Source organism: Zootoca vivipara, chromosome 3, assembly GCF_963506605.1.
Source record: "Zootoca vivipara chromosome 3, rZooViv1.1, whole genome shotgun sequence".
Classification (NCBI taxonomy): domain Eukaryota; kingdom Metazoa; phylum Chordata; class Lepidosauria; order Squamata; family Lacertidae; genus Zootoca; species Zootoca vivipara.
In genome coordinates this window covers 62,132,943-62,153,788 of record NC_083278.1, presented here as the reverse complement: position 1 = coordinate 62,153,788, position 20,846 = coordinate 62,132,943, and the positions used below count along the sequence as shown (strand labels likewise).

General features: G+C 42.8%; 1 protein-coding gene across 3 annotated transcripts in view; it reads right to left on the bottom strand.

The window, feature by feature from the left end:
- Positions 1–20,846, bottom strand: part of GRM1 (glutamate metabotropic receptor 1) — a 162,538-nt gene that overhangs the window by 112,029 nt on the left and 29,663 nt on the right. For all 3 annotated transcript variants that reach the window (XM_035110662.2, XM_060272734.1, XM_035110664.2), the window contains exon 2: positions 1,301–1,550. In XM_035110662.2, coding sequence (XP_034966553.2) covers positions 1,301–1,550 — 250 coding nt within the window. The remainder of the gene's footprint in view (positions 1–1,300; positions 1,551–20,846) is intronic.

The window sequence follows — 20,846 nt, the reverse complement described above, 5'->3', positions numbered from 1 at the left end:
TATCCTCCTCCCAGTGGGTATGTTAGAGTGGAAAAAGGGAATTCAGATTGCAAATCATATTGGGGAAAGAGTTAAACACTCATCCTCCAACATTGCTGCTGTGATCAAATTAAGCATCTTCTCAAAGAGGCATGAAAACGTATCACAATCTCTGCCATGAAATATTTATTTTGGTCCTTAGTCAAAGTAATACTTTGCAAATATGTAATTAAAAAACTGTTCCTGTGGGCAAAATATTCAAACATTAATTTGGGGCCAGGGTATACTACTCTGCAGAGCCTTTGCTGTAAAACACCAGTTGAGAAGTCTTCATAAAAGTGATATATGAAATGTAACAAGGCATTTAAAATTAAGTAATTGGATACATCTGGTATGGGGCAGTAAGATGTGCAGAACAAGAGCTGAGTGGGGAACTAATATTCTGGATTGCCATAAGATTATTATTATGCCCCACTGTAAATTCAAGCTAAAGCCATGTTTGTTAGATTAGGGGAAAGGCAAAAGATAAGTTTCCTAAATGATAATTAAATAAACAAAACAAACCATTTTGAGACCCGTAAAGAGAAATATTTATGTCAATTGTTGTTGTTTAGTTGTGTCCGACTCTTCGTGACCCCATGGACCAGAGCACGCCAGGCACTCCTGTCTTCATTTATGTCAATAGTTTGCTTTATTTTTTAACTATCTTCACTGTCCCTTAAATCTGAAGGACCATCTTGCCCTGAGGGGAGTAGAAAGAGGCTTGAAAAAGTGTCACCATCCAGTTCCATAGTGGCCCATTCCTTCAGCTGCCACCACAGAGACCCCCATCTTGCCCTGAGGGGAGGAGAGAGTAAACAGCTTTTTCTAAACCAACAAGTCCATTCTATTGTATTATAAAATACATGGTGTTGTAATAGCCTTACGTAAATCACTTTGGTTACAGGTAGGTAGCCGTGTTGGTCTGGATCGAAGTAAAATAAAAAAAATTCCTTCAGTAGCACCTTAAAGACCAACTAAGTTTTTATTTTGGTATGAGCTTTCGTGTGCATGCACACTTCTTCAGATACCTGAAGAAGAAGTGTGCATCTGAAGAAGTGTGCATGCACACGAAAGCTCATACCAAAATAAAAACTTAGTTGGTCTTTAAGGTGCTACTGAAGTAAATCACTTTGTGAGTTCTGGCTGAAAGGTAGTACTGTATATAAAGGGAATAAGTAAATAAATGCCCATGTTTAGAATAATCAGCTGCTGTGACTTGTCTCTAAACAGAAATGTCCATATCCCAATACACCAGTAAAACATGACTGAAATAACCTACCTGCCAATCAAGACGAGCTCCCCCAGCACTCCAAGACGTTTCATAGCCATAAGTATTCCCCTGACGGTCATGCCTTCACAGAAACAAACCACAACTCTGGCCTTTGGCAACCTGTCACGCAGCTTCTGAAGCAACTTTTCGAAGCTCTTTTCACCTGCGTTGCTGTAGATCTTGTCCGAATGAGCAATACAAAGACCTTCTTGAGCAGCCAGCTCTTTGAAGGCTTCCATGCCACTCTCCCCATAGTTTCCTAGAAAAAATATATATTATGGATTATTATTACTATTGTGATTCCAGGGTTGACACCAGCGGCATCAGAAAGCTTACTGAATTAACAGACACAGTAAACTGAAATAGTACAGCTGCTGTCTCCCATTGTAAATCTTGGCTAGTTAAATCACATAAGCAATTTAAACCACTGCCTTTCCTTTATTGGTTATTTGGGGGGGAATTAATGCATGGAAACTTCACTCTCAAATTGGGTTGTCAAAATGCTATCTATATCCAAGCCTGGTGGATAACTAAGTCTGTACAACCAAACCAATCCCTGTGGGGCAACAGGGTCCAAGCATAATAAAGATGATGTGTTCTTCATTTTGTGGTTCCTTTACTATCTGGCCAAAAAAGCAACAGTGATTTACATAATGTGTATTTCTAGCAAGAAAAACATACTTGACTTAGAGAGGCTGACTTTCCCTTGTCAACAGATACTGGAAAGTGGCAAGCATTTGGGGGGGGAAAGGCAAAGGAAGGAAAGCAGTGCAGAGGTTAACCAAGAAAGCAAGGATTCCACTGTCTCTGGGGGCTTGTTACTGCCAAAGACAGAGGAGAAAATCAATGGTGCTGTCAGCTTGTTAGGGCGCTAAGAATAAGCAGTGAACCAAGACCGTCAGTGTTCAGATGGGCAAGGTACCATTTTCTCTCTTTCCAACTGCAGCAATCAGAATATAATTCAGAGCAGCCCTCCATTGGTTCAGAGTTCACAGGTGGCTTAGCTATGCTTTTTGTGTTCTGCCCTTTAGGAGTCTTCATTTGTTGCACAAAACCATATCTCTTCCATTTCCTTTGATAGGAGATTAATCTTATTCTTATCCTGTTCTGCAGGGTTTTATGAGATTGGGCTAGGTGTAAGGGGTAAGTGTAGTGTAGCTCATTGTCTGATCATCACAAAATAAGACTAATAACAAAAGGAACTACATATCCATATAAAAGCAAACTGTTAACATATGAAAGTCAACACAGAGGCAAATAAATAGAACTATTTACAGGTAGGTAGCCGTGTTGGTCTGAGTCGAAACAAAATAAAAAAATTCCTTCAGTAGCACCTTAAAGACCAACTAAGTTTTTATTTTGGTATGAGCTTTCGTGTGCATGCACACTTCATCAGATAGATCAAATAGAACTATGTTAAACATAAATTTAACATACTGGAGCTCCCTGGAAAATCAGAATGGTCACCTTATTAAAAAACGAGTCTTTATTTTAATACATACTAATATTATAATAATTTTAATACATGCTAACATAAATAAAATTTACACAAAACTGAATGAAACTATGTAAAGCCTGAATAAAAGCATGAGCACACAAAAAATTCTGAATCCCTCTGTCATGTTCAGTCATCATGACAGTTCTATAGCTATCTTGCCAACAGAGCAGAATGAGTCCAGAAAGGCTGGGAAACTTGTGGCCTTCCAGATGGGTTCCAACTCCCACCAGCTCCAGCTAACATAGCCATTGCTCAGGGATGATGGGAGCAGGAGTCCAGCAACATCTGATGAGTCATTGGTTTCCCACCCCTGAATTGCCATCTCATGGATGGACCTCTCCACTCATCTCCCTAAAATTTGTCCCATGTATTATCCCCCCAGCACATTATAGAAATGACAATATATAACAATATGCACAAGGTCTTTAAAGTACAAGGGCAGTCACACTCAGAATATGGTCTGTTCCTTTATCTTTTCTAAAGCAGCTGAAGACATCAGATTTAACCATGCTTTGGTAAAGGCCGTTCTCCCATTTTTGGCAAATCCTCAAAACAGCACAGGGGAGAGGAAATCATTATACAGTAGTGCAGTTCAGTAGCGGTTGGTGTCGCAGCACAGGCAGGGCATGGCTGCTCACCTGCCTTCCCATCATCGAGCAATGCTGTTGGTTCCTGAGAGGATGAGGGGTGAGGTGTTGGGAGCATCAGGTTGGTTGCACAATGAGCTTCCCACACACCACTCCTCTCACTCTCAGAAACCAGCAACAACACTTGGATTTTGGAAGAAAGGTGAGAAATCCTACCTGTGCTGCCCTCACCAACCCCTACTGGGTGCTATTTTAGAAAACAATACAGAGTTCATTCATCACTAGCATGTTTGGCCACTTTAGATCATCCTGCTTCAGCAAGTTTAGTGTGTGGGTAGACCCAACCTATAGAGGGAGCTAAGGCTTCACACACAAGATCGTTAAACAATGGTAGTATATTCAGGTAGGTAGCCGTGTTGGTCTGATGCAGTCAAAATTAAAAATTAAAAAATTGTCCAGTAGCACCTTAGAGACCAACTAAATTTGTTCCGGGTATGAGCTTTCGTGTGAATGAACACGAAAGCTTATACCCGGAACAAATTTAGTTGGTCTCTAAGGTGCTACTGGAAAAAATTTTAATGGTCGCATATATCAGGCATGCAAAGACAAGGGTCTGGCACAAGTAATCAATCTGAGTCCTGAACATGATCCAAAGGGCAGCATCAGAAGGTTAAAGTCCTGGGGAGCAACATAGATCATGCAACCTGATCAAAGAATTAGAGAACTGTGTTGTTTCAGCAAGTAGGAAGCTCAAAATATAGCCTGGCCTCCCAGTCCATAGGAGGGTAACCAAGATGATCAAGGGTCTGGAAATGAAGCCTTATGAGGAACGGTTGAGGAAGTTGGATATGTTTAGCCTGAATAAGAGGAGACAGAGCTGTCACATGGAAGATGGAGAAAGCTTGTTTACTCTGGCTCTGGAGAGTAGGACCTGAACCAATGGCCACAGGTTTTAAGAAAGGAGATTCTAACTCAACATCGGGAATAACTCTCTGGCACTAAAAGCTATTCAACAGTAGACCAGACTTCCTTGGAAGGTGTTGAACTCATTAGAGGTTTTTAGGCAGAGGTTGGGTGGCCGTCTCTCATGCATGTTTTAGTTGAGATTCCTGCACTGCAGAACTAGATGACTCTCGGGCATAGCTGCCAAGTTTTCCCTTTTCTCGCGAGGAAGCCTATTCAGCATAAGGGAAAATCCCTTTAAAAAGGGATAACTTGGCAGCTATGCTCTCAGGGTCCCTTCCAGCTCTACAATTCTATTATTCTAATACCAACTGCTGGTGTTTTGAAAGCCCTTCCTCTTGAGAAGTATTGTTACTCATAAGGAGTTGTTATTACTACTGAGCCACATGGTGACTTTGGGCTCTCAGTTGTGCACTTTGTCATGGGTTTACAGCTTCAATCTTTAGGTACCCATGCCCTTAAAGATTGCTGGTAGTGGTGGCTCCACCTTTCCCATGGACTCCACCAGGAGCTCATCCATTGACGCTCCAACTGGAACCCACACAAATGGCACCTCTGGAAGGACCCTGCAAAGTTCCCCCTGAACTCTCTGAACGCTCAAGGCTGGCAATGGGGTGGAGATGCCTGCTCCCCCAAGTCTTCAGTCAGTCAGTTGGAGGTCCAATTCATCCTCTGAGGAGCTGGTGTCCAGGTTAAAGCTGGGCATGACATAGACACATTTTTAGAATGTAGCAGACTAAAGATCCCCTGACTTTACAAGCCTCAGCCATATTATATGGATGATACTATTTCTATTTAAAGCGTCCATGTGTCATCGAAAGGTGGAGGGGGGACTGGCAGGAGGTCTGGAGTTGGCCTTTTCTCTTAAATTTTATATAAAACTTCTATTGACTGTAATGGGAGCAAATTTAGGTCAGGACAGAACACTTTAAAAAATATTCCCTGAAGAGATCTTTTTTATTGAAAAACTCAAGCAGTGCTATTAATTGTGTGTGACAGCCAAGAACATTTGTTTGCTATGAGGAAGTTTCCTCTGATCTTTACCTATGCAACTGATAGCAACTGAAGTGGAGAACACACAAGACTGTATATATTAAGAGGATATCTGCAGGAGAAAGTCTAAGGACAAAAAGACGCAGACAAACAGACTTGGTTTCTTGGATCAAGGAATCAGAAACTGAAAATAACCAGACCAAGGTAGTCCTGACTTTTTGTTTCATTTACTGCTCAACATATTCTCCAGATGGACCTTTACAGCATTTTGAGGCTTACAATAGCACATGGATCCTAAAAACAGAACTTAGGCCAATGGCCCATCTAGTCCAGTATTCTGTTCTCACAGTGGCCAACCAGATGCCGATGGGAAGACTAAGTAGGGTAGTTAATATTCAGAGGCATAGAATCTTAGACATTTACAGTAGGAGGTGCCAATATACCTTAGGGTGTGTGGATCATTGGCCTGAAACCTATATCTTATATGTTCTATATACGACATCTGTCCTGAACCCTTGTCCTACCTGGTAGCAAGTCAGCATGTCAAGTCCCCAGTCCAGGGTCAAGCCACATGTTGAAAGTCCAAACCAAAGCAGTTCCACAGAAATCCTGGAACATCCAAATTAAGGTCCATCAACATGGGCACTTAAGCAGACCTAGCACCTCAGCTCTGCTGCCCTTTTATACTTTGTATGCTGACTGCAGCATCTGGGCTTGATGAGGCATATGAACCTCACCTGTTCCAGCCGAGGAATTACACACCTGCTCCCGGAGCAAGTGAGCCCCACCTGGCCAGCTAGGGAGCTGAGCTGTGGGCCCTTGCCTGCCTCGACCTCCTGGAGCACCCCACCCATTGCTCCTACACCTCAGAGCCTGCCATGTTTGTGGAGACAGGGACCCCTCTGGCTCCGGGTCCTGCTGCTCTGGTTCCTGTGTACTGACTCCCATCCCCACGACATCCTCCATAGCCCTGTGAGTACTTCCTACACCAACCTCTCCTTCCCCATCCCCGGCTTGTCGCGGTGTGTCCCAGGACAAGCGACACACCTTGCCAGGATCCTCCTCCTCCCTGTTGTCCCGCCAGATCACGACACATAGAGAAGGTTGGTTTGTGTGATATAGAAAGTAAACCTAACCATTAGCCATTGTTAGCTGTGATGTTTATTTTATGAGACAATTGTGTTGAAGTTGCATGTGCAGTATATGTAAAGATTAAAAAAAACCCTTGAGTTTTTGCATATACAGGTGGGGTATATTGGCCAGGGGATATATATTCTTGTTTTGGTTTTTATCACTTCACTTCTTCTTGACTTAATACACCAGCTGTAACCAAAAAGGGATTCAGAAAGCCACTGGGGTGGTGGGACCTTCCCTTGAACCCTCACTGAGGCTCAAAGAGGTGAGATCAATTATGTGAAGCAGCCATGATGGGTGTTGTAGTGAAGAAGGCAATGCTCCCTGCTCCAGTTTCTATGCTCAATCACAAAGACAGATGGCTCAAGTAAAAAGGCAGGCCTAACCTTCACAAGAACAGACACTGCTGAAACCATCACAGTATTTATTGAACATCAGTTCTGTAAGCAAAGCATAAAAGTACATTTGCCAACCATTTTCTTCTTGCAGAGTCTGTCTCTGCTCCTGCAGCTATATGAAAGACAGTAGGATAAAGATACAGCTTTCCCTTTCACTGTAACTTTGTGCTGGGTACCACTGAATCGCTTACACTACTGCCAGTCATGCTCTTTGGAAAGGCAGGAGCAGACATGGGGGAACAGAGATGGTGGCCCTCACAGGAACAGCAAGCTTCCTACTGGTTACTGCTGCTTCTGTTGTAGCCTTTCTGGTTGCCTGCTTGACATTGGGTGAGGAATATCCTTATATCTCTGCATGTTGGAAGACTTCCCCATTGCCTGTTGAGAGACAAGAAAGGAGTGTGATGAATAAAAGTTAGCAGCTGCAACAGACAATGAGAATCACCATAGGTGATCTTCAATTCTGCATGCCCCAGCCCAACTCCCATTCTCCCCAGTGACATTCCCCATGGGGGCTATATTTAGAGATTGACCTGTTGTAGTAATAAAGACAATACTCACACATCTCATATAGTGGAATGTACTGGCATTGAACCTCCATTCATTGTTTGTTCTGCTCCATGTGTCTTGGCTCTGAACCTGAAAGTTAGAACGAGTCTTGGATGTTTCACTACCAGTTTCAATAGAGTTCTGGATTTTTTTGTTGTTCATTATGGAAGATTACTTACAGTTTGCGATTTGCAACCAATAGGTAAAAACTTTCTCCAACATCAATACTTACTCCTTGTCCCCTGTTGGGGAGATACTCTACACTTCATACCTAATGTTGAGCCATAGTTGGTTTCACCTAAGTTGTGCTTTGGTTGAATGTCCCATGGTTTATTTTACAGCAACAAACCACAGTGTAAAGCCATGGTTTATTGCCAGCTTTAGAATATCTGCTTTCTTTAACCATGGTTTGTCACTACACCTGAACTCATGATCCTGGCTTAATTCTGGTTTGTTTTGGCAGCCACCCCAGCTGCTCGCTAAGCTACAGGCAAGAACAGCTAGAAAACAAAACCAAGCAGCTCTCACTGGTGTTTTCTGAGAATTAGCCCTCCCTCCTCATTCTGCTTGGTAACAGACTGCTTTTCCTCTCCAACTCCCTCCCAACAAGTCCTCCCTCTCAAGTCAACCTGTCTAGCTTCGCTACTGCTTTGCAAGGAGACGAAAATGGACTAATTGGCTAATTGACTAAGATCTATCCAGGAGTGTACTTTGAAAGCACAACTTAACGCTTAGCAGATTTGGATGACCTTCTGAGGATAAAAACAAATAACTTTTAAAGAGAGACCAAAGCTTAGGGTCTCCACTCCACAGCACTGTTGCTGGGATCTTCTTACTTAGACACCTAATTGACCAATCAATGATCCTGGGACAGCTATTGCAGTGGTGCCTTGCAGACCCAGCACAGACTCCAACTACATAGCATGCATTTGCATGGGCTTCCTGCTAAAGAGTTGGATGCTAGGTGGCAAAAGAGCACCTTTTTGGAGGGGAAGGGGAATGCTCCATCTTGCTAGGTGGTCTGTGAGGAATAATTTGGCCAATGCTTTGCTGAAAGTTTGAAGATACCAATCACTAACAGGAAGGTGTAGTAAAAATTTCCCTTAAGGGTCAGTGGGTGTTGTCGGCGTGTCAAGGAAAGCATTCATAACCCTTCACCTCTGTGAATTAATAATTTCAGTCAACAAATAACTTTAAGGACAATCCTTAAAGTTAATGCCACCCAGGTTAGTCACCATCCCTAAATGTCGCATAAGGAAATTCCATAATTTCACAATGCACTGGTACGAAAGGGATATTAATTTCTGGTCTCAAGATTACATTGTGGGGCAGGGGAGGAAGGCAGGTTGTGGAGCATGCTGAAAGCAGCCCAAAATGCCCAAGGAAAGTTCCATGCCCTGTTTGAGCATAGTTAGGCGTGCCATATTTCAAAAAGTAAAAACCAGCACCACCTTTCAGAAATTCCCCCAAAGATGTCAATTCCACCTTTGAAATCTCGGTAATGTCCAGGGAAATCTGTATGGAAGCCTTAAGCATTGTAATGTGGTGAGCCTATGCCAGCCACATCACTTGATCCAGCTGTGTTGATGCATTAATCTGAGCTGCTGATTTATGGTGTATTTTGTATTTGTTTTATGGGTGCAATTGTTGGTTTCATGCTACTCACTGCCATGAGACTTTATTCTTAATGTTGCCAGTATATAATTTTTTTCAAATAAATGGCAGCACAGGAACTTTGCAAGGGCATTTGTGAGAAGAGAACAAATCAGGATTGGGTAAAATAAGCCATAGTTTCCTAGGTCATTTCCCAGACTGATCATGGTTGGTCTATAAACCATGGGTAAAATAAATCCTGCTTTACAGCCAATGCTAACCTGTTGGGTATGTTGTTAAGCTAGTTAGTGGTTGGTGTTTTATTGTGTTTTTAATATTTTGGGAACCACCCAGAGTGGCTGGGGCAACCCAGTCAGATGGGCAGCATCTAAATAATAAAATTATTATTAAAATATAACTAATTAATACATAGCTTCATCATACAGTGGTACCTCGGTTTAAGTGCACAATTGGTTCCGGAAGTCTGTACTTAACCTGAAGTGAACTTTCCCATTGAAAGTAAGGGAAAGTGGATTAACCTGTTCCAGACGGGTCCGCGGAGTACTTAAACTGAAAGTACTCAAACCGAAGCGTACTTAAATCGAGGTATGACTGTACTATACAGTACTGGGTGGGGAGACACACTGTAGCCATGACTGTTTCTCCCTCTCTCTGACTTACCTGTGCGGCATGTCATTACAGCATCAGCTGCAGCAGTAGAATTGAGATTCCCGGTGGGTATTTGTATCTGGAGTCCCGAGCAAGGGTTTCAGTAAGGGTTCTGAGAAAATGAGTGTTAGTACTTCACATTGTTTCTGTTGTGTTATGAGCCTCAGTTCCTGGTGCATTAGGCTTGTAGTTCTTGCATTTCACTAAATGTATTCTCAGTTATCTAAGTAGCTGTAGCATGGGACACCTTGATCTTTCTTGATCATTGTTACTGTAGCACATTATCTGGTCTGTTGGCTGTAATGACAAAGAACCTTCAAGCCCCTCTGAGCCATGCAGTGTTCTATGGTCCCCTTTTCCTTTAACTCCTTAGCTATAAAATGAGCAGGCTTAGTAATATGCTGCCTTATATGGGAATTGTAAGGATAAATACATGAAAAATTGGTGAGGTGATCTGATACTATGGTAACAGAGTGCCTGATAAAGATCCGTATTGGACAGGCTTCCGAGGTAGCAGCTAGTAAGCTAATACAGGGCACATTTCGCACTTTGAAGTTTGAGCAGCAGCATTCTCTAAATGCTTTCTGCTTTAAGAATAAAAGCTCCCATCAAAAACAAGCCCCTCTGAGGTTTTATATAAACAAGAGGGTAAAGCTACACGCTCAAAGCCCAGCAAAGAAGCTTATTATGTGGCAACCACATAATTTTGTAGAGTCTGGGAATATGGATAAATGAGCCACCCAATAAATACACTTTCGACCACTTATCCAATTCCTGTTCCCTAAACAGATCAATTCACATTCATCATCCTTTAAGACCTAGCACATTACTGAACACAGCCACCATACCTTATGGCCACAAAGCAGATGGCTGAAGGGAAGCTGGACCACTTGCTTCTCTTTAACCTCCTTCTGCTTCCAGCTAGGCCTGCTGGGCCATCTTTCTTTATATTTTCTCTGCTGCCAACTTTCAGAGGGAAGCACACAGGCATGAGTCTCCCATTCCCACTGCAGAGGATGTCCTTTCTAATGCTTTCAATCCTTCTTGCTTTCTGGATCTGCCTCACCACAATATCCAGAACCTTCTTCATTGGCCTGCTTTGGCATCCATCTCAACTGCATATGGGACCGGCCATTCATGAAGAGGAGGGGAGGGGATCATGCCTTGCACAACAAGGAGTTCAAAGCAGCATAAATGGGGCTCATCCCACTGTATGACTGGCTTAAAGTCATCTGGGGAGCTCCATGGCTAAGTGGAGTTTTGAACTCAAATCTCCTTGACCCAAGTCCCACTATACTGTGCTTTACTACTTGGTGGTTAAGTACTAAGATATCAGATGTAGTCTTTTAGGACCCAAAGTTCTTTTCCTGCTGTAGCCTTGTGTCTATATGATAACATTTTGTTGGTTCTGTTAAACCTTATTACATTGTTTTGTGGTGATTTCTGCAAGTCACCCTCAGCACATGTGCTTAGAGCCATCCTAACATAAACACATTCACAGAGAACAGGAAAGAAAAATCTGTCCTTCACACTATGAGACTGTAGTTTGGGATAGGGAACATTTTTTTTGCCTGGTGATATTTATCTCTCCTGTCCTATCAGGCCTACTTTGGCAAGTGGGTGGGACCACCTACCTGTCAATCATCTGACATCATATTGATGCCAGGTGACTGAAAAGTGGGTTGTCCCACCCACCTGCCAAAGTTGGCCCTCATTGGTGGTGGTAGTGGACCAATCAGGACTGACTGGTGTGGGCCTCATCTGAGCAGGATTAAACTCCCTGCATATCAGCTGATATATAGGTGAGTTGATTCTCGTTTCTGCAGCAGCATCTCTGCCACATACCAGGCATTTTGTGTGTGGGATATGTGGATGTAGCTTCTGGAAAACAGCCTGATGGACCAATTCAGAGGGGATTGGTGGAAAGAAACACAGACAGCTTGGGATTCATGATGAGACTCCTGTGGATGTGCTATAGCCAGAATTCAGATAACAGGATAGAACAGGCATCCCCAAACTGTGGCCCTCCAGATGTTTTGGCCCACAACTCCCATGATCCCTAGCTAACAGGAACAGTGGTCGGGGAAGATGGGAATTGTAGTCCAAAACATCTGGAGGGCTGAAGTTTGGGGGTGCCTGGGATAGACCATATACCAGTTGGGACTGGCTTTGCTAGAATGATTGACATGGAGCTGGGAACTTTGAAAAACTGATCAAAATTTAGCTAAAAACACTACAAAATACCACCACCAGACGTCCAAACAGGAAGCAAATATATTGATGCAAGGTGTATCCTACAAAAATCCCAGTACATTATGAGCAAAATAGCTCTTAGGAAGGGCTTTTACTTGAAGATGTAAATTTTCCTGGTTAACTGCTAGTTCAGTTTTCAATTGAAACTACTGTATGTGTTCAATAGTTTTCATGAGTGCTGCAGTGTGCGTTTTATGAGGTTAGATTTTCCCTCTGAAATGTTGCCATTGGAGGTGGGTGAAAATGTTAACAACCCCTTCCCACTCACCTCATACATGTTTCTGTTTATTTTTTCTTTGATCTGCTGTTGCTTTGAGAGAGGATTACACCCCCATTCCCCATGCAATCAGCCCAGCCTTCCCTACTTTGTTATGCTGCTTTAGCAAGTTTATTGCTCACCAGCTCTGCACAGCAAGACTTGCATCCTGATACAGCTCTTGATGCAGAGTTACATATGACTTGTTAAGGGATGAGATGGGCATAAGAATAGGGATCCACAGTGCCACAGAATACAGATGCCATAATCCCATGCAGCATGACTTTCTTGTGTATCTGAGTGTGCATTCCCATCCACATTCTTCCACATTCTTTAAGAAAGCATGGCTGGATTGGGAGAAGAAGCATCAACCCGGGGGTCTCATCTATGGGGCATAGCCCCTCTTCCCCTGACATACACTCCCTTGTACAAAAATAATCACTGCAAAGGAAGAGGTGCATTTCTTGGGAGTCATGAAACTTAGCAGTCATTAAGAATGGGAACAGAGCCAGACTAGCACCCTGGACAGCATCTGAAGATAGAAGCAGTTAATTCATGGGTCAGCACGAAAATAACATAGTAGAGAAGGAGCAGAAAACACTTCCACCCAGCAAACGGAGAGTCGCTAATGTGTTCATGCAATTTATCCCCCTCTAAATAGAAGGGGGGAAACCATGCACTTGAAAGGAAGGATATCAATGTAACAATGCACAATATAGAGGTTGCAGCAGATGCAGAGGTGTATCTGTCAGAAGGGGCTGTGCCTTTCCTCAGTCATATTACTTGACTGCTGGTTTTTGGATCCAATTGAAAAAATTAAAACAGATACACAGATATCCATAAAAGGTGAGCAACTCAGCTGAAAATAAAGCAACAGTAATAAAAGAAGCCTAACACATCCATTATAAAGATATTTGCCCGTGTTCAGCAAAACACAATCGCTCTGATCTATGGACACGGGTGGCGCTGTGGGTTAAACCACAGAGCCTAGGGCTTGCCGATCAGAAGGTTGGCGGTTCGAATCCCCATGAGAGGGTGAGCTCCCGTTGCTCGGTCCCTGCTCCTGCCAACGTAGCAGTTCAAAAGCATGTCAAAGTGCAAGTAGATAAATGGGTACCGCTCCGGCAGGAAGGTAAACGGCGTTTCCATGTGCTGCTCTGGTTCACCAGAAGCGGCTTTGTCATGCTGGCCACATGACCTGGAAGCTGTACGCCGGCTCCCTTGGCCAATAAAGCGAGATGAGCGCCACAACCCCAGAGTCGTCCACGACTGGACCCAACAGTCAGGGGTCCCTTTACCTTTACCTTTATGTGCACGTTTCTTCTTCCAGCTTCCATTGAAATGTGGGGCATCTTGCATGTATGAAATCCATGAGTTCACATTTGAGAGTTCTCAGGGCTATGATTGGTTTGAATGTATCTACAGTATGTGGGTCTTTGTTTATTTTTATTTTTTGTTTTAAGTCAGTTTGAGTTGCCTTTGGCAAGGTAATGATGATAAAATCAGACAATAGAACAGAAGGCTCTTCTGTATGTGTGCATGTGTGATAGGGGGCTAGGATATGCTGTCAGATTGTCATGTTTGACAACATGTGGGTGTTCTTGCCTCATGTATTCATGCTGGCAAGCTAAGTTTGGGTTTCTGTCCCATTGCATCCACACCATGTGTTCATATAGTGGGAAACCCGTGTGTGTCATTGTCACAAATAGTGAAATTCATATATGCCAATGTCACATGCAAGTTGCCTGTCATATGATGCATAATGTGCTTATGGTGTTCGCTGCCACAGAAAGTAGTGATAAATATTAGATCAAGACAGAAGCAGACTGCATCTGCCACATGGGTGCAATAGATTGCATCCTTTTGGGGAATCTGCACACACAAACCAACATACTTACTGCTATATATTTGGAAGTACTTGTCATGTAGAACTCGGCCACTAATACTCCATTGAGCATCTCCACTCTCTTGCCCCATTAAACAGCTATGTTATGACTGAAAACCATAGCATAAGAGCCAATCTCTTCCTTGGGTTGCATGGGGAATATATTCAGTTGCACACTTGGGGGGGGGGATCCTGATATTCATTTAGAATCATAGAATCATAGAGTTGGAAGAGACCACAAGGACCATCCAGTCCAACCCCCTGCCAAAGAAGGAAACACCATCAAAGCATTCCTGACAGATGGCTGTCAAGCTTAAAGACCTCCAAAGGACTGTAAAGACCTCTGTAATCTTTCTGTAGTTCATATGAAACAACTTTATAGAAAATCTCCATCAATCAGATAATTATAAAGCAAATGAATATTATGTCACCATCACCACCATCACCACCACCAGATTTATGTTTTTCATTGCTACTGTTCTTCTTGCCTTTCCTGTGCAAGAAAAGGAACCACCCAAAAACTTTTTTGTGAAGTCCTTAAACATAAATTTCCATTCTGTTTGTTCTGGCTATTGGTGCCATTTGGCTCACACACTTCTATTAGTATGGCTATTAAATATTGAAGGGGATTGAAGGAAACCTTTGTCAAATATTTGGGTTACTTATTTCCAAATATGTAATATGGTATTGTATTCTTCTGCCGTATTATTGTACATTTTCAAATGAAAAATCAGACTAAAGGCTTCTGTTGTAGTAGTGAAGAAGAATTTAATTAGATCAGAAGTCACCTCTTCATCTTCTGATTATGCCCCTCTGCAGGAAACTATCAATTGCATTCATATCAACCAATAACAACACTAGCACCACCACAGTTAACACTAGTGGTCCTGTAACTTCCTTCAAACGTGTATTAATTCAATAAGACAATGAATGGATACGCTAATTGCATACACATACCCTGCCCCCCACCTAATCATTTGCACAGTACTATGGAAATTTGCTGCCAAGGAATCCAAAATGGCCCATCACCGACATGACAGCAAGGCAGCTCAAACCATTTGAAACACACTCTTTGAAGTACATCCTACCTACTCAAGCACTGTAGAACTTGAGCCAAATCGAGATAAAGAGAAGAGTCCTGTGGATCAAGATTTTGAAGTTAAAAAAAATCCACTGTTTATAGTAGTATGGCCAAAAATCATGAGGAGAATTGCTCCATTGCGAATCAAACGAACTGACATTTCAGAGATGTGAGTGTTCACAAACAATTTGTTAAACATCACTGCAGGTACCTAAGCTGCTGTGATTCATCAAAGTGGGTATGTTATTTCCCTCTCACAAACGAGCAAAATGGTGGAGAAGGCCCATAAATGCAATAAATGTTTAAACAGAAATTAACAGGCTGATCCTATTTCCAAATTATGCTGACTGGGAGGGACAGGATCACTCTTAAGGCCCATGGTACTGGCAAAAGTCAAGAAAAACCAGCCTAGGTACTGCCAGAAAAACCCTACCAGTGCAAGGGATAAAATTGGACAGAGCTAGGAGGACTGGGTGTTGCTTGTGCAAGAGTTGCTAGACTTAAAATGGAGTAACTAAAATCCCCATTTCCCCCCTCACTGCCCTCTAGGCCACAACAGAGTATAAGGTTTCAACTACAGATGTAAGAAGGCATCTATCTCCATCCCACCTCATATTCATCGCATGCAGCACTTGTTTCAGTTCCGCTGTAAAACTACATTATTTGTCTTACTTTCAGTAATGGTGAAATTTGATGTAATTCATTGTGTGATTCATTTGATCATCATTAAGGAGAAGGGTGAGATGGTTGGACAGTGTTCTTCAAGCTGCTAACAATGAGTTTGACCAAACCACAGGAGGCAGTGGAAGACAGGAGTGCCTAGCGTGCTCTGGTCCATGGGGTCACGAAGAGTTGGACACAACTAAATGACCTTCCTCTTTCAACAATCCTTTTAAGTAGAAATATGCCCTAGTCTATAGCTGCACTGAATTTGCTTTTAGATGATCTAATTGTTTTTTCTCTTCAGAGGAAGTGCAGGATATAAATTTAATACATTGATGGTGATGATGATGGTGATGTTAAGTACTATCTACAGACTGAAAACAACAAGAAAGAATATCGATCATATTTGCTGGATTGATTTCTGTTCCAGATATAAGCAAACATTGGCAATTTCAGTTCTCATTTCCTTCAGAATTCTCCAACATCCCTAGTCTCATCTAACTCGGCAGTTATCACACTCTCCCAGGAGTTTGTAAGCAGCAGCCAGAAAACACAGAAGATGTATGCAACACAGAAGACAGTACGCCATGAAACTGTGCTCCCTATTTAAAAAGACAAGAGTAATGGGAATAACAATTACTAAAATAATTCCATTTTTTTAAATGAATGTGTTGCTCTCTCAGCATACATGTATTAGATGTCCCAGTCTGGCGAAATTAGTATCTCCTGCATATGAAGTAGATTAAATTAATAGTAGTGTCTAGGACTGAATCTTCTGTTGCTGAATGCACTGCAATCACAGTAATCCCACAGTAATCCTAATCAATTAGTGATTATTTTAACATTAAATACCAAACATGTTAATTCCTTTGCTGCCATCAGAGTACATGCTACCTGTCACTTTGCAGATGAACATAAGCAAAAAAGTCCATTGTTTTCATCATACAACCTAAATTAGATTAGAAAAAGAAATGAAACAGTAGTTTTAATATGAAAATGCATACAGAGAACAGATAGTGGCCCCATACCCATTGCTCAACCATCATAATTTGGTATTAATGAGGATAATTCTAAAAATACACACTCCAGACTAGCTTCTTATAGTGATAAAACTGTAGCAGGTTTTTTTAAAAAAAATTGAAATGTTAATACAGATTTTAATCCTCCTTTGTAGCATAACCACTAAACTGTAACATATGAATGAAGTTTTAATTTCAGGAGCCCATTAGTACTGTCAATCACATGAGTCGTTAATGCAGTTACCTTAAAGAGGCTGCTACCTTGAATTTCTGAACAGGTATTATTCCTTGGGAACAAGAGACATGTCCAGTATCGTTAGCTCAAGGCTCAGTAATTTGGCCATTATTTCTGAAAATTGGGAAATGTTGCTTTAGGAGTAGGCGGTACTCTAATTGTCAGGTTGGAAGGGACCCAAAAATTCACCTACTTTCTCCCCCTGCCGCAAGCAGAAGCTTCAACCTTCTACCCTAGTCCTTCAGATTAGCAGAGACAACCAAGACCACTGTGTGTTGAGGCAGAATGCAAAAGCATTCTACAAAGCATGCAATGGCAGGTAACCTTTGCAAATGAAGAAATCAATATTGACTTCATTTCAGCATTTACAAAGAAAGGAAGCAGGGATGAGACATCAATCAGCACTGACATAACCAAGACAAGAAAAGGGACCAGGGGTGACTAAGAAGAATTCCAGAAAACACTTGAGCAATTTGAACAAATTTAAGTCAAGGGCATTCCAATAACATTTTCCTAAGGATTGGTATAATGAGTTCACTTGGCAAATCTCAAAACTATTACACCGCCTTATTTGCAACAAGGTCCATCAGTCAACTTTGTGGTTTTGTTTTGCTTTTTAAAAGCTTTGTCTGGAGATCGGTCAACCAATTTGCACCCTCAAAATATTGTTCAAAAGTTGCCACACAGAGGAGGATAATTTCTGCCCAGAGAAATCTAAATTCAGCTTCTAAGGCCTGAAATTGCACCTGTCAGGAGTATGGGCAGGAGTCAGGCTCTGGGGCCTGTAGTGCTTTGCAGGACTGGGGCCTGCCTCAGCTTGTGCTGGGGAAGCAAGGCGTGGCCACACAGGTGAAGACATCAGCTTGTGCTAGAGAGGCAAGGAGTAGTCACCCAGGTGAGATCACTTGGGATCTCACTTCACCTGGTGGCAGGAGCTGGGAGGGATAAAAGCCCAGCATTTCCCTTCAGCTCTTTGCCACAGCAACGCTTTCCCTGCCTGGTTGCATCTGGCCTCTTGATCCTTGCTCCGTGGACCCTTGCCTAGCGGACACCTTGATTCTTGCTCCGTGGACCCTTGCCTTCGCCTTGCTCCTCGACCCTTGGACCTTCGCCTTGCTTCTTGTTCCTTGGACCCTCGCCTTGTCGACGCCTTGCTCCTCGACCCTTGGACCTTCGCCTTGCTTCCTGTTCCTTGGACCTTCGCCTTGCTTCTTGTTCCTTGAGCCTTCGCCTTGCTCCTTGCTCCTGGGACCCTTGCTTCGCCTTGCGCCTCGACCCTTGGACCTTCGCCTTGCTTCTTGTTCCTTGAGCCTTCGCCTTGCTTCTTGTTCCTTGAGCCTTCGCCTTGCTTCTTGCCCCGTGGACCTTCGTCTCTGCCTTGCTCCTTGACCCTGCAACTGCCTGCTGCTGGACCCTCAGCCCTGCACCTGTTCCTGCTTCTTCACCACCATCTTGCCTCTGGTCCTGACGCCCGCCGACCGGACCGTGACAGCACCCAGCAACCTAGTTCAAGGCAAACTAACCACCTGTCCCTCTTGTAAACATACACACATGACAAGCTAAGCCAGTGGCAGCCATCAGGCCCATGAAACCATAGCTGTCAAGTACCCTGTATTTCCCGGGAACCCCCCGTTTTTACTTACCGTTTCCCGGAGGTCTCCCGTTCCAGCTCCTCTCCCGTTAATTTCCCTTATTTTTGTTCCTGTCCACGGCCATTTTTCTGGTACCGCTTTGCCCATCTATGGGCACCAGAAAATGGCCGGCGCCGGAAGTGGCATCTACGCATGTCCGGAAGTGTGTAGACACAACTCCCGGTGTCACTTTGCCCATCTATGGGCACCGAAAATGGCCGGCGCCGACACCAGAAGTTGCATCTATGCACTTCCGGACATGTGTAGACGCAACTTCCGGCGCCAACGCCGGCCATTTTCGGTGCCCATAGATGGGCAAAGCGACACCAGAAGTTGTGTCTACGCAACTTCCAGTGTTACGCAGCTGCTGATCCCGGATTTCTCCACCGGGTACTTGGCAGCTATGCATGAAATTCCTACTGATACAGCTTCATGCTGCAATGACATCAACATAAAATATAAACGTAAAGAAACAGTGTGTTTTAGAGAGCCATTCTGGTGAAGTGCCAGTGTGGTGGTGAAAGTTTTGCACTAAGACCTGGAAGAACAGGGTTCTGGTCCCCTGCTCAGCCACGAAGCTCATTGGCTAACTTTGGCCCTGTCTCTCAGCCTAACCTACCTCACAGAATTGTGATGATGCAGTGGGAAGAGGGAAAATCATGTAAATTTTAAAAATGTAATAAATATGAATACAAAATAATAACAGAGAAGAGAGAGGTAGATATGGGGAGGGAACAAAATAAATATGAGGGGAGAGGATTGCAGTACCATTAAGGGGGTGGTTAGATAACAGACTGTCATGCTGACAAGCCTATTCTTTTTTTGAAAATTAATGGAAAACTGATCAGATTCCAGAAAACGGAATAAAAGCAAATATATAGTGCCTATTTTTTACACAAGGACCACAAGGAATTATTGGACAAGTTCATCTGATTACTTTACCTCAAAGATAGTGCAGCAAATGATAAAGCCACTTATTCTACAGCATCTAGACAAAAAAGGCATGATTACTAGCAATCAACATGGCTTTGTTGAGAACAGTTTAGTTTTCCTTTTTTTGATTAAAAAAATGGTTTAGGAAGCAAAGGGAGGGCAGTTGGAGTGCCTCCGTTTCAGCAGGACTTTTCACCTAGTCCCACATGGCTTCTCCTAAACTATACAAATGGCTAAAATTTAAACACTTTAGTCTTAATATACACACATCACTAGAAAATAACATAAGTTCAGCTGGATCTGTGGGACTTATGTCCAAAAGGGGGTGGGGTGAGATAGTCGGTGCAGATTGGAAAGAAGTAATCAGTTTGACATAATAATGAATTGGATGCTAGTTAAATACAAAAATGATCATCATAGTTGTTGTTTATCAAACTCATTGATTTCTAACGCAAGTTGTCCCTAAATAATTTACAATATAAAGCATATCACACAATGCAGAAACATAAAGAAATTAAACAATTTGAAGCACAAAAAAGGTTCCATTCCAGTGACCACATCAGTAAAACATGTAACAAGTTATGACTACTCTAGTGATTGTCACATAATTCATACATAAAAATGGAGCCCTCCCAAGAAGCAACACTACATCACTCAAATGCCTGGCAGTACAGAAAGATTTTCTCCTGGCTGTTCTTCAGCTGGAGTTGGCATTGGACCAAAATGAAGGTTGATGTGGACAAAGGTAAAGTGTTGTCATATAAGAGTGAAATAACCTATGCATCAGAACATTTGAACAAAGGAAGCTGCCTTGGACTGAGTCAGACCATTGTCTATCTACAGTAGCTAAGTACTATGGACACTGGCTGGCAGCAGGTCCTCAGGGTTTCAGGCAGAGGTATTTTCCAGCCCTACCTCAAGATGTCAGGGACTGAACCTTGAGATTTCCTGCATACAAAGCAGATGCTCTACCATTGAGCCTTTCCCCCTTCTCATTCAGACTGTCCACCCCATTACCCAAACACAATCCAGTCAGAATGGCAGTAAAAACTCAGTTGATGGGACAATGGATCCTCCACTACAACAAGCAAGTTTAAGGGGTACAAGAGAAGCCATGTTTCATCCACAGTTCCATTCTCCAACATTTCACCACCACTTGCTTGTTGCTCTGCCCAGCACCTATTCACTCAAACAAATGCAGTACTACAGTAGTGA